At 41.1% G+C, this 12,685-nt stretch overlaps 2 protein-coding genes across 4 annotated transcripts; one reads left to right on the forward strand and one right to left on the reverse strand.

Moving 5' to 3' along the window:
• The first annotated feature begins 664 nt into the window (after positions 1–664).
• zgc:113423 (uncharacterized protein LOC569178 homolog) lies at positions 665–6,702 on the forward strand. 2 transcript variants are annotated; one of them, XM_043224918.1, is made up of 12 exons: positions 665–1,191; positions 1,658–1,732; positions 1,910–2,030; positions 2,160–2,222; positions 2,307–2,384; positions 2,481–2,585; positions 2,967–3,327; positions 3,946–4,149; positions 4,281–4,414; positions 5,276–5,444; positions 5,577–5,780; positions 5,871–6,702. In XM_043224918.1, the coding sequence occupies exons 2-12, from the start codon at positions 1,722–1,724 to the stop codon at positions 6,008–6,010; spliced, it is 1,590 nt and encodes a 529-aa protein (XP_043080853.1). In that variant the 5' UTR covers positions 665–1,191; positions 1,658–1,721; the 3' UTR covers positions 6,011–6,702. The 2 variants fall into 2 exon arrangements, with proteins under 2 accessions (XP_043080853.1, XP_043080854.1); XM_043224919.1 differs by having other exon boundaries at positions 668–1,191; positions 4,281–4,402.
• Positions 6,440–11,580, reverse strand: si:zfos-905g2.1. 2 transcript variants are annotated; one of them, XM_043224920.1, is made up of 10 exons: positions 10,456–11,580; positions 9,922–10,055; positions 9,203–9,361; positions 9,034–9,096; positions 8,873–8,932; positions 8,686–8,730; positions 7,968–8,427; positions 7,651–7,854; positions 6,863–6,999; positions 6,440–6,753 (listed from the first exon to the last, which is right to left on the reverse strand). In XM_043224920.1, exons 1-10 carry the CDS (start codon positions 10,718–10,720, stop codon positions 6,718–6,720), a joined length of 1,563 nt encoding a protein of 520 aa, XP_043080855.1. In that variant the 5' UTR covers positions 10,721–11,580; the 3' UTR covers positions 6,440–6,717. The 2 variants fall into 2 exon arrangements, with proteins under 2 accessions (XP_043080855.1, XP_043080856.1); XM_043224921.1 differs by lacking the exon at positions 8,686–8,730 and having other exon boundaries at positions 10,456–11,576.
• Between the last annotated feature and the right edge of the window lie 1,105 nt (positions 11,581–12,685).

The following is a 12,685-nucleotide window of genomic DNA, read 5'->3' on the forward strand; positions in this document are numbered from 1 at the left end:
ATTTACAGAGAAACACACACACACACACATATTTGAAATGTATATATTTTTTTGCCCACAGAGGCTGCATTTATTTGATGAATAATACAGTAAAACTAATATATTGTGAAATATTAACTTTTTTTATCTGTTTGAATATATTCTAAATTTAAAAGTATTCCTGTGATCAAAGCTGATTTTTCAGCATCATTACCCCAGTTTTAGTGTCATGTGATCCTTAAAAAATATGCTGATTTACTTCTCAAGAAAATAGTTAAGCTGATCAATATTTTTTTGAATAGCTTATGTGGTCACTACAGTTCAAAAGTTGTGTTTATATATATATATATATATATATATATATATATATATATATATATATATATATATATATATATATATATAATAACTTAATGCTTTAACAAAGCAATAGCAATTAACCAAAAGTGATAGCAAAGACATAATTAGAAAATATTTGTTTCAAATAAATTATGTTCTTTTGAACTTTCTATTCATCAAAGTCCTTTGAAATTAAATGCATCATTGATTCTTAAGCATCAAATCAGCACACTGTGATTGGTTCATAATATTAATTAGCCTAATTTGTAGGCTATATCAATACAAAGTAAATTATATACAGTAAAATACAGTGTAACCAGCAAATAAAGTATAAACAAAATAAACACAACATAAAGGATCTTAGAGTGATTATTGTTGCTATTATTTATTTAATTACAGTAATTAGTTCCTGGCGCACAAATGAAAATCCGCACACGGACTGTATAAAATGATTTATGAAACGATTGCTACACCCGCCTCAGCGCTGAGAAAAACAACACCACGTGACCTCGCCGCTCGAAGCGCGTTCGTGTTGAGCCACCGTTCGGTTCGTTCTGCCTCAATAACAACACAGAAAAGCCTTAACGTCTTTTCGCCTAAACACCAGGGCTCCCAGCGCCGCCCTTCTCCGCCGCGCCGCCACTGCAGCCTCCCGCGTCGGGAACGCTCCGTGAAGTGAACGCCGAGCCGCGTTCAGACATGCGCAGAGAGGAATGACGCCGCAGAACGGGCGTGGTTTGAATCTAATCTAAACGCCCGCACAATAACAGCAGCCAAACCGTTCCAATATCAACAACAGACGTAAATTACAATAAACGCTTCACGATAAACGCCTCGCGAGCGGCAGCGGCGGACCGAGCATGTCTGCACACGGTACAAGTGCATCTCTTTACGATACACATTAAACGCCTCACATCACACTGGCTCGGGATAACGCATCGAAATGTGCGCTTTTGGTTATTCCTTTATATCGATTTAAAAAAAAAAAGCCGTGCGTTTATTCTCCACACCGTTCTCGTTTACTGCGAAGTGAACGATCAAGAGAGAACGGAAGTAACGGGTGTCCGCTGTTTTGAGGAACGCTTTGCTTTGTCTGTCACTGATACCTCATTTACATGGTGCCAGAAGAGACTTTAACTGTCAAGTACCTGAAATCAGGTCTGCTGTGTTAACTGTGATTGAACCATAACTGAGAGGAACTGCTTATTTATGATAATTAGTATTGCATTAGTAGTCCATTGTACTTCAGAAATAACAGTACTAAGCTCACTCTATTTAAGCACCTTGGTACTGTAGATAATAACCAGATGGTACATGACCACTCATCTATATATCTAAGGTTCTCTATTATAGGTCGGTGATCCAGGCACTTGTTGTAATTATTTGATTATAGCCTCAACGCCATGAATACACTGTAAGTGCTCGCTATAAATGCACTATTTATATAGGAATAGATTTTGCAACATATTCCGTAATAACACTTTTTTGGTTTTTAAATCAATTTAGCGTCTTTACTGCATAAAAGCACCTAGACGGATACATGGCTATCTCTGTTTGTATGTATTCACCTCCACTGTAACTGCACCCACAGCTTTAGCAGAGTAAACGAACGAGAGGAGAGGAGCGTTTCGCGTGGACTGAAGGCCGCGGCCGAAGAGGACAGCCTCGAGAGCATGGACAAGGACAGGTCCAGTCCCCTCAGCGACAGCACGGTAGAGTATCACGCTGGACACCTTCACAGAGGAGAGAAATGCAGTCGGGTTAATCCGCGGTTTCAGATGTTCATGAGCCAATGCAGGCATGAAGTGGTCAGCGCTGTGTTTGTTTTGTCTCTTTGCTAGATGTCTGAGGGGAACGATGAAGTTCTTATTAATGAAATCACGCATGAAATACCACACGATGAGGTGATGGCTCTCTCCTGTAATAATTATTAGCTTCAGTAATGTGCCACGTTTTCATTTTTGACCACTTTGTTGTCGCGCCTGAAGGCAGAGAGTGTGATTTCGACCGAGATATACGGAGCTGACCTGCAGAGAACTCTGGGAGAGATCCTTGCTTACTGTCAGGTAACGCTGAGGCGGACGATCTGCCTGTTATTGTCGGCGCCGAGTTCTTTTTGTTCGCTTTAAAAAAGTCGGTGTGACATTTACAATGTTGTTCAGGTTACGTACGGAGCCATTCTGAAACTCGATGAGAAGTTTGAGATGCTCCAGGCGAAGGTAGCAAGCATCCAGCCCAGTCTCTACAATCCAGCTGTCCACTCTCAGGTAAAAAAACCCCAATAATCTCTAATTAATATCCAATTAATATCTAAATATATATTTTGACTATATTCTATTTAATGGCTGCAAATCAAAATATTATTATTATTATTATTATTATTATATAGTTCAATTTTCATTAATATATGACTATATTAGTTAATATTTTTCAGCTTTAGTTATTTAAGAACTTCACACTTAATGAAAATGAGAACTATTGCCTTGGCAACTAGCTGAAATAAATGTTATTTAAATTTTTATAATTTTTTACATTTAATGATAAATATATTTGTAATGGCTTTAGTATTAGTTAACTGTAAAAACATTGCAAGAATAAGCTTTTTGCTACAAATGCACTTTCTCTTCACCGCCTTCCTCTCTTTTTAGAGGACGTATCTGTCATCCAGAGACAGAGACAGCTGCCAGGCCAAGTCTGAAACCATGAGTGGATGTGAAGCGTCAATGCCCCACCTGGTTCATATTTCCTCCACGTCTCCTCTTCCGTCTGCGGAGAGCAGGAAACCTCCCACACTCTCCCCCGGCCCAGAGGTGCCCAGCCCTCCTCCGCTTGTTATCCAGAGCCAGTCACACATCTCGGTCAACACCGCTGCTCCAGCCCACACGACGCAAGAAGCTTTCAGCAGGAATAAAATGACTCTGATGCAGCATCTTCAGCGATTGAAGAGACCTGCTGAAATGAGCTCAGAGATCAGTGACCCAGCCTCAACCGCAGATCTGACCAATACGAGTGAGAGAGTCCTATTCCTTTAAAACAAGAGGAAGAATTATAAAGCAATGGTTCATGAAAATGTACTCACCTTAAAGGCGTTTAAGATGTAGATGAGACCGTTTCTTCGACTGAACAGATTTGCTCACCATAGGATGCTCTACAGTGAATGGGTTTGAGTCCAAACAGCTGATGAAAACGGCACAACTATAAGAAACAAACTGACATTTTAACTTTAAACTATTAATTAATTTCATGTATTTACTTAGAAATCACAAATAAACGCTGTAGTTGACCACCGTGTTGTACGGAAACAATATTAGAGATTTTAGTTTTAGCCAGAAGAACATGTAGCTTTTCACTTCTCAAGACGTTAACTGATGGACTGGAGTGGTGTGGGTCATTGCGTCTCTTGTTATGACGGCACCCATTCGCCGCCGAGCAAATTACGTAACGATACATTTCTCCAAAAAACGAAAAACAAACAAACTCTACATCTCGGGTGGCCTGAAGGCGAGGACATTTTCAGCTCATTTTCATTTTGGGTGGTCTGTTACTATGAAGCTAAAACTCACTAAACTGCTAGTGAATGATTTAATTCCAGAACAAGAATCAATGCGCCCATTTCTGCTCCCGTAGGTTGTCTGGGCGGCTCTGACAGGAAGGTGTTCCTCTCCAACTGTATCCTACAGAGGGCTGGTAAAATGGCACGACCCAGCGCGGCGGTGCGGTACCTGTCCAGAAACATCTTCACAGCGCAGGAACTCTCTCAAAGCAGCACCACTGGAAACACAAAGAGACGCCTGAAGAGGCTCGACCCAAACAAGATCGCTGCCATCAGAGGTCAGCTGCGTAGATATTTAAGAAATGTAGGGTGTGCCTTGTCTGTTGTTTTTACGTATTTAAAAGAATTAATTAAATTTAACACGGCTTCTCTCAAAACTGACGATGTGTTTTGACAATGATCTCCACAGAGTGGGCGGTAAAGAGATATCCAAAATCTGACCTTCGTGAGAAAGGCAAAGACTGGAAAATGTGTCTGTCTGTAATCAACTCAACGGCCCGCTACTATCGCTTCATGGACAAGACGCGGAAAGTAAGATTAAAAGTAACAGCTTTTTAACTTTTGAGTTCATCACAACCCCCACACTCTCATAACAACTTCCCACCGCTCGGATCTTTTGTTTGCTTTGTTCTTATTAAAACCAGTTTAATCTGCAGCACTTCCAATTTACATCTCTTTCCCCCAAATGCATGGACCCCATTGATTGGAGCCCATACTTATGTTTCATTATTAATATTATTATTAAGAGCCAGGCACGAAGTTGTGTGATGTCACCTATTGTATCCACTGGCATTATTTCGGTACTTTTTTCTTCTTCTTCCGTTCTGCTTTTTTAACCGTATGGTCGCATTGAACCATATTGTGCTGAAACAGGTTTTGGTAGATTCCTTGGATCATGCCAATAATTGGATAAAAGCCTGACACACTGTGCCATTTTCACCTCACACGACACATCAATTTGATAAAATCTCCACCTGTTGGCCCATCGTGGTAAGCCATTATATTATTAATAGAGGTTGTATTTATGTTTTCAGTTACAGTCATCCTAAAAGTGCTTTCATGACTCATTGTTGCGGTTGCTCTGATGCCCCGTGCCGTGCTTAGCTCTTCACTTTGCCTCCGGAGTGCTTAATCGCTACTTCGGTTATATTTATTATCAATTTTGACGCAAAAGTGTTCTCTACAAAGTAAGTTTGTGTTGATTATATCTGTGTTTAGGTACGTGACATTTCAGGAACCGACAGCAGTGTGTAGTACGCCATTATTCATCCTGTTTACAAAAAGTCGTTTTTTTCGCATTTTCTTCATTCTTTACACGACGACTGCACATTTGAGTTATTTTTCAGATGCCATAAATCGCTCAGGATTTTTCTCGGAACGGTTTTCGCTATTAATCCTTTACAGCTGAAAGTAAAGGAAAGAGCAAACCTTGAGAACGGGACAGAATCAGCCCCTACGGCAGCGGCAGAGATTGACGTCGAACTGTCCGACAGCGACACGGAGCAGGAAACACTGCTGAGCCACATCACAGATGATGATCACAGCATGCCCACAGACTGGGACTCAAACAACGGTCAGTGCCGTCCGTCGATGAAACGTACTTCCCATCATACTGGGCTCGGAGGTCAAGAGGTCATGAATTTCGAATCTCGTTTGCTGAACAAACCGCATGCTTGTTATTAAGTCTTAGTTTCCTCGTTTTCAGTGTATCTTGGCCCCCCTCATCGGGACGTGAAGGTTCCCGAGTTTGCCTTGTCTGCAGCACATCTGCGAACGCGTCCTGAACTCATCGCCCGATACCTCATTAAGTTCATCTTCCCGGAGGATGTGCTGGTGCGCAGTAACGTGTACGGCGGCGTGCGGCGCGGCATCCAGGCCCTCGATCACAACAAGATCTCCGCGCTCCGAGGTGAGATATCTGATCAGACCGCACTGTAGTCGGCTACAGCAGACAGGATTCCAGAGGCCGCTTTGATCAAGTACCCGTTCTCTTCTTCAGAGCACCTGCTGGAGCGCTTTCCCTGGATGAGGCTGGAGGAAGACGGAAGCGACTGGAAGGTTTGCGTAGGCGCTATAAACAGCACCATCCGCAAGTTTCGATACGAGCGCAAGATGGGCATCAAGAGAGGGATACGGTAGTGCTGAGTGTCTGATTAAAAACTGCTCTGTGATACGGAGGTGGCAGCTTTTTATATACTAGTGCTGATAAATTAATTGCGATAAATTGCATCCAAAGTAAAAGTTTTTGCTTACGTAAGCGTATATATATACACACACAAAGTACATACGAATATATATACGAACATGCATATAAGGAAAATTAAATGCATTTACATATAAAAACGTAACAAAATATACATGGAATTGTGGGTATTTATATACATACTGAACAGTACACGCATAAACTTTTTTTTGGATGCAATTAATCATTTGACAACATTAGTTCATTAAAAATGCTCTCAGTAGCCGTTATTGGCTGTTTTTCGAGAATGCGTTATCAGTATTTAATTTAATTTGTGATTCATACTGGTTTTATTTTGATATTATTTATAATTTTTCAACAGGAAATCTGAAAAAAGACTTTATTTGGCAATATATAAAAAATGTACAGTAATATATAGATGTTTAAACAAAAAAAATGGTTAATATATGAATTTTTTAAGAAAACAAAAAGAAACAAAAACAAGTTAATATATTACACATCTAAAACCTCTCTCTCCGTTGAAACTTAACTACAGAAGAGTGAACAAAAAGACATCTGTTGTCCGAACAGAGAGTTATGAACGCTGTATCCACTGATTAAAGTGAATAAAACTGGTTATGTTGTTGCACGTTTGAGTGTGTCCTCAAGAGTATGAACAATCATTTCTTGTGTAGCCCACCTGAAAGAAAGCAGAGTAGCACTGTTAAAACTACAGAATGAAGAAAAAAACATTTTGCAGGTAAAATAAGAGTTAGCAGAAAACCAGCAGGTCTTGCGGAGAAACGCACCTCCGTTGGCAGATGTGAGGTTTTTTCAGCTCGTTTCTTGAGGTCTTTGGTGATGTTGTTAATCACTCCTAAACACTGTGCCCACGTCACGGCCCTCACGCCGATGTCAAACTGTGGGTACATCTCAGCAAGAAACTCTGAAACGTACATACAGAAAAATAGTGAATCGTCAAGCAAGTAAGCTTAAAAAAAAAAGAAGACGACAACAGACATGAATGTCAACCTGTTGTTGGTGACTTCCAAAACCGGGGCATATATAAAATAAAATAAAGATAATACAGCTTGATATTTAGTATGATCTCACTGAAGTTCCATAAACAAATCTTCTGGTTCAGCTTCTATGACTGACTGTTACGTGAAAAAACATATTAGGCCATGTCCACATGTACATAGTTTTAATTAAAATGTAATTTTTTTTCTAATGTTTCTTCTTCCGTTAAAAAAAAACAACAAAACACCTCTCCATCCACATGAAAACGCATGCTTTTAAGCACCGTCAATGCCATGCCAAACCAATTTAAACTGTAAAGCCATGCAGGCCAATCAGAAGCCTGAAAAAAGCTTCCAGCGCATGCTCTGACGTCACAAGCCAGACAAAAAAAAAACTTACCCTGGTGTATGTTTTCAAAAATGTTCATTTTCAGTGACCTGGTGCAGCGTTTGCGTGTGGACAGTGGCAGTTTTGAAAATAAGCGCATCTGTTAGGACAGGCCACTTAGTTTGATGTTGTCGCCAACTCCAGAGATCCACCCCAGTCCCAAACGTCTCCCAAAAGAGACCGTATTTACCTCGAAGGGCTTCTATTTTGTTGGGGTCGAGTTGCTGGATGCCTTTGGCAGGGTTTCCTGTGATGGCACTGCAGGACAGTGTGGAGATGGGGAAGAGAGCGTGAAGAACAGGCCCCACAGCCTTCTGGGGCTCCACCTCCTTAAACACCTCCTTGTACACAGACTGCGGGATCCACACTTTCCTCAAGGGGCTTCCGATCATGACTAAGGAAAAGAAGAGGATGTACTGATCCATGCCATACAACACAATACTGAAGTAAAGGTGTTTAATTGATTATTCCCTCAATCTTATTTCCATCGTACTCTCTATATCCTACCTCTGTTGTCAGCCTGAGCCTGAAGTGTGGCCTCAACTTCAACTTTCTCCCTGTCCACCTGAGCCAAGGCTTGCTTTCTCTTCTGCTGACGCTTTGAGGCTTTCTTCACTACCTGGGACGGCTGTGGGTCATCTGTGGGAGCGTTGCAGAGCTCATCCCCACCGGGTTTTGGCGTGGAAGGAGCAGGATCAAGAGTCTTGGGATGCATAAGGGCGCCCCCGGCTGACTGACGCTGGGACCCGGCAAGGCGCCCCCGGCGTCCTCTTCCTCTTCCTCGGCCTCGTCCGCCGCCGGGAGGGTTACCCGGCTGAACGCAGTCTTCTGCTCGCTGGAGATCCGTCCTGTCCAGCCCTCGTTTCCAGGGAGGGATCCAGCGCGTGTTTCTCTGGACCGGTGGACCAAGTCTCTGAGCCAAAGACCAGGACAGCTGCCTTTCTTCAACACGCAGAGACACCCGCCTCTGATGAATACGGGACACACTATCACTAGGGCTGTCAAAATGTCTAGTTTTCCTAGATTAACATGTTTACAATATTAATGCAGCATCAACCAAACTCCTGCTCAGTCGAATACTAGATGATAGACCGAAAGGAAATCTATGGCCTACAGTTATCCCCTAGTCACACTACATTATGCTATAATCTTAAATCAACTCCAGAATCGTTTTTGGTGAGTCCAAATTAATTCAAAATCAACAATAAACAGTTTATGGATAAACCTTTGGAGCGTTCTTCTGGCTCGCTGAGCTTCTTTCGTATAACAGCTTTAAGAGAAGAGAATCATTTTTAAAATCTCATCATCATACTTAGCAATAGTAATGCATTCTAAGGCGCACGCAAACTGAATTGACCACATGAACAGGGTCGGTTGTGTCACCCTGACTGTTGAAGTTTAAAGGTCAGTACCTCGTTTGACATCTGTCTGTCAATCTTCTGTTCGAGCCTCTGCACTGCTGCATGCAGGAACTGAAAGGTAACGAACAAGCCAAGTTCCACATCAGCAACCGTTTTCATGACGGCGTACATTAAGACCTCGATTCTGATCAGGCATGCACAGAAGCTCTCACCCTACAATGGTTCAGGACCTCGAGCAGTACATTCTGCTGATCCTCCCCGACGACGGAAGCGCTCTGGGTTAGAAAATAATTAGGACGTGAATGAAAAAGGAAACTTGATCTGTGCGACAACCGTATGGCGAACTGTGTAAGTGACTAGTGTTTACGAGACTGAACAAACCTGGACTGGTGCATTTGGGAATACAGGAGGCTCCATGGCAGCTACAGGGCTGATTGCCGTGTCTAGTCCAGACATCTGTACAGGACCTCGGGCTGAATCAGACAGAGGCGCAGCTTGGTAAACGGAGCGGTTCTCAGACGGGAGTCCGACATTCACCTCCTATGGAAGAGAATGATTGTGACTGCAGTGAAGATGCTCACTGAACTCAACACTCAAATGGTCCATCATTATTCCTTTTTTTTTTTTTTTTTGAGAAAACAAGGGCTCTGCACATTTGGACGGGATTCAAACCATAAAGTAAATTAATAAAATGTATTTTCAAACCATAAAGTCTATAAAAACCTAATCTATTCTCCAACAACCTTCAAGAAAACCATTCCAGTTCTAACGGGGCTTGTGAGCAACACTGCAGCTCTTCTGAAGTCGAGATAGCCTTGTTTAAGAAACGGACTGAATTTTTCATCATGACGTTTAAACCAGTAAAACATATCAAATTGGATCAATAAATGTACCATTATATTTAGCTAAACCTAAAGAAAACAAGGGTTTGAAACGCCATATTGAGATATCCGTTTATCCAAAGCAACTTCCGTTACATTTAATGTGCACAATTCATGCAGAATCAAGCACACGCCTATTCCCAAGAATGTACTGATATGAGCATATCATTTTTGTATTACCAGCAACACTTGAAGATGAGCAGGGCTGTGGGACGATACCTTGTTTGCTGCACTACAGTCCAGTCTTTGCTCAGAGAGAAACGTCTCTCGGCTCTTTCGCCGTCCTTTTAAACTCCTTGTGAAGGACTGTTTCTCAAGGGGAGCTGGATCCTCATGGTTTTCTGGAGTGATCACTTACGAAATATATGCCAAAAATGTAAAAATGGACAACTAGTCTATATGAATTAATTATGAAACAAGTTAAACATATATACACATGTACATATAAAAAGTATAACTTTCAAACAAACAGTGAATTTCTGCAATAATAATAATTAAAACCCCTAAATACTAATATTATCTTCAAAGCATGTGATGGACTCCTAAATAAATGAACCTGATAACCCTTTATGTTACACCTGTGTGAATTTGAGGAGAACTGACTTCATAGATCCAATAAAAAAAAAAAAAATCAACAGAAGAGCAGTTGATTATAGGAAAAAAACATATTTTCTAGTAACTTGGTGACCATGTTCTGAGAACTGGGGAGACACGGGATGTTAAAGACTCAGATGTAGGTCAAACAAACCAAACCTCGCTCTCTGGTGTTTTTCCTTCTCCAGGTGGAGACGCTGGATGAGTCTGTAAGTTCATCATCTTCATCTTCTTCCTCATCCTCCTCACACTCCGAGGACTCGACAGGAGCGAATATGCTCAGGTCCATCTCGGTTTCTGGATCTTCCTCTTCAAGCTTGACAACGATAAACTGCTCGTCGCCGAGGCTGTGTGTGTCCTCCTCATCGCTGTCGGACACACTTTGAGGCCGCGAATCCGCGGCAGCGCGAAGTTTAACCTTCATCTTTATTCAGCTCGCGCGCGGCTGTCGGGGCCTCGGCAGAGCACGGTGTTGTTTGAGCCTCTCCGGTGAGTTTGAGAGCTGTTTTTAAGCGGGAAACGCGCTCACACTCGTGAAGAGTGCAGCTGGATCGGACTGTGTGTGTGTGTGTCGCTGGAGTTAGTTCAGCGGGGATGGGCGGATGGATCTTGAAATAGCGATGCTCCAAATCATTCGTTCATTCACGAGGAACTATCCTACTTTTACGACATCGATTTGTAAAGGTTTCTTTAAAAAAAAAAAGAAAAACAGCAGCTGTTTTTAAATAACTGAAATAACTGCACATCACGAGTGTCGAAATGAAATAATTGAACTATTGCTGTGCAGGACAGGAACTACTTCTCCTTCCGCTCATTCACAGTCAAAGAGCAGGAGCAGTGTTTGCCAGAGATCAAGACAGAATACACTTTCTCGCTTTTTGCAATAGGTTTTGTGATTTTTTTTTTTCTCAAATGACAAATTGGCAAATTATTAATCTCTGATCGTTGCTATGGTATGACAATATTTTGAGATAATATTTCCGATACATTTTTATTATTTTATATGACGCCTATGCATGGTAAAAATTACTTTTAATCCTTACATTTTGCAAAAACTTTCTATCATCGACAGGGCTTAGGGCTAAAAAAAAACAAAACTTTCTGAGGACGCCTATCAAGGTAGGAAGCAGCACACTCAAAGTTGGCTTTACTTCCTGTCTCCTGATGTTCCATCATCTGACCGATATTTGAAGGCAGCAAATTTCTGTTGGCTATTTGCAATGGTTACATTACTAGCATATATGTAATATTTGTCAATACTGTGTTAACCTGGCACACAAACACGAATACTAATTATTTATTATATTACTTATAATAATTGATTATATCAATAGCCTAATGTAGCCTATTGATCCCACAGCAATAAAAAAACCCATTAAAGAATGCCACACTGTTTATTGTATAAACATTTATAAAATAAATTGATTAACAAATCATTTGATTTTTATTATTCACTTCAATCAAGAAAGAGAGGACGTCACAAATCACAAATGTTCACTCACAGAGTTTTATTTTATTTATTGTCAGGAGTTCAAGTGTTTCAAATAGTACAGTACACTCAGGTCCAGAAGTATTGAGACTTTACTGTAATGCTTTATTCAGGGGGTTGAACCAAAATATAAAATGCTCTTTAGGGTCTAAAATGTAATTGGACAAATAAATGCATAAGTAAAATATTATTTCTTGAAATCTTGTTGATAATTCTCTGCAAGGAAATGACTGCCTTGAAAGTTTAGTTCCCTAAAAAAAATTAAATGATCCTCCTTTACTCACTCTAGAGACATCCTAAGTGTATATGACTTTCTTCTTTCAGCCAGATCCAATCAGAGTTTAAATAAGAGTCCATCCAAGCATCATCATTGCATTGGGTGGTTTGTTTTTTTCACAGTACACAAGATGTCAAATCCAGGGCATTAATAAAGGCTTCAATAAAGTCCATGTTTTACAGACGATGTTACATGTTTTGGATAATGACTTTTTTAGATGTTTTCTGGTGACGTCTAATCAGGCCTTGAATCCTCTGTCATCGCTCTGGAGAAGTCTCCTCTTGATTGTAGACTCGAGAGACTCGCCTGGCTCCTGGAGAGTGTTCTTCACCGGCTGGATGCTGTGAAAGGGTTTTTCTTTCCCGTGTAGATGATTCTCAGATCCTCCGCCGCCGTTGTCCTCCGTGATCGTCCAGGCCTTTTTATGTTGCTGAGCTCAGTGTGTTCTTCTTTTCTCAGAATATGCTAAACTCTTCATTTGGCAGCTCTCTGATGGATTTGTTCACAGCAACAGCTTCAAATGCAAATGGCACGCTTGGAACCAACTCCAGAACGTTTACCTGTTTAACTGATGGCTGCTTAACGAAGGAATAGCCCACATCTGCCCATGAAACAGCTTTGGA

This window comes from Puntigrus tetrazona, chromosome 23 (assembly GCF_018831695.1).
Source record: "Puntigrus tetrazona isolate hp1 chromosome 23, ASM1883169v1, whole genome shotgun sequence".
In the NCBI taxonomy this organism is placed as follows: domain Eukaryota; kingdom Metazoa; phylum Chordata; class Actinopteri; order Cypriniformes; family Cyprinidae; genus Puntigrus; species Puntigrus tetrazona.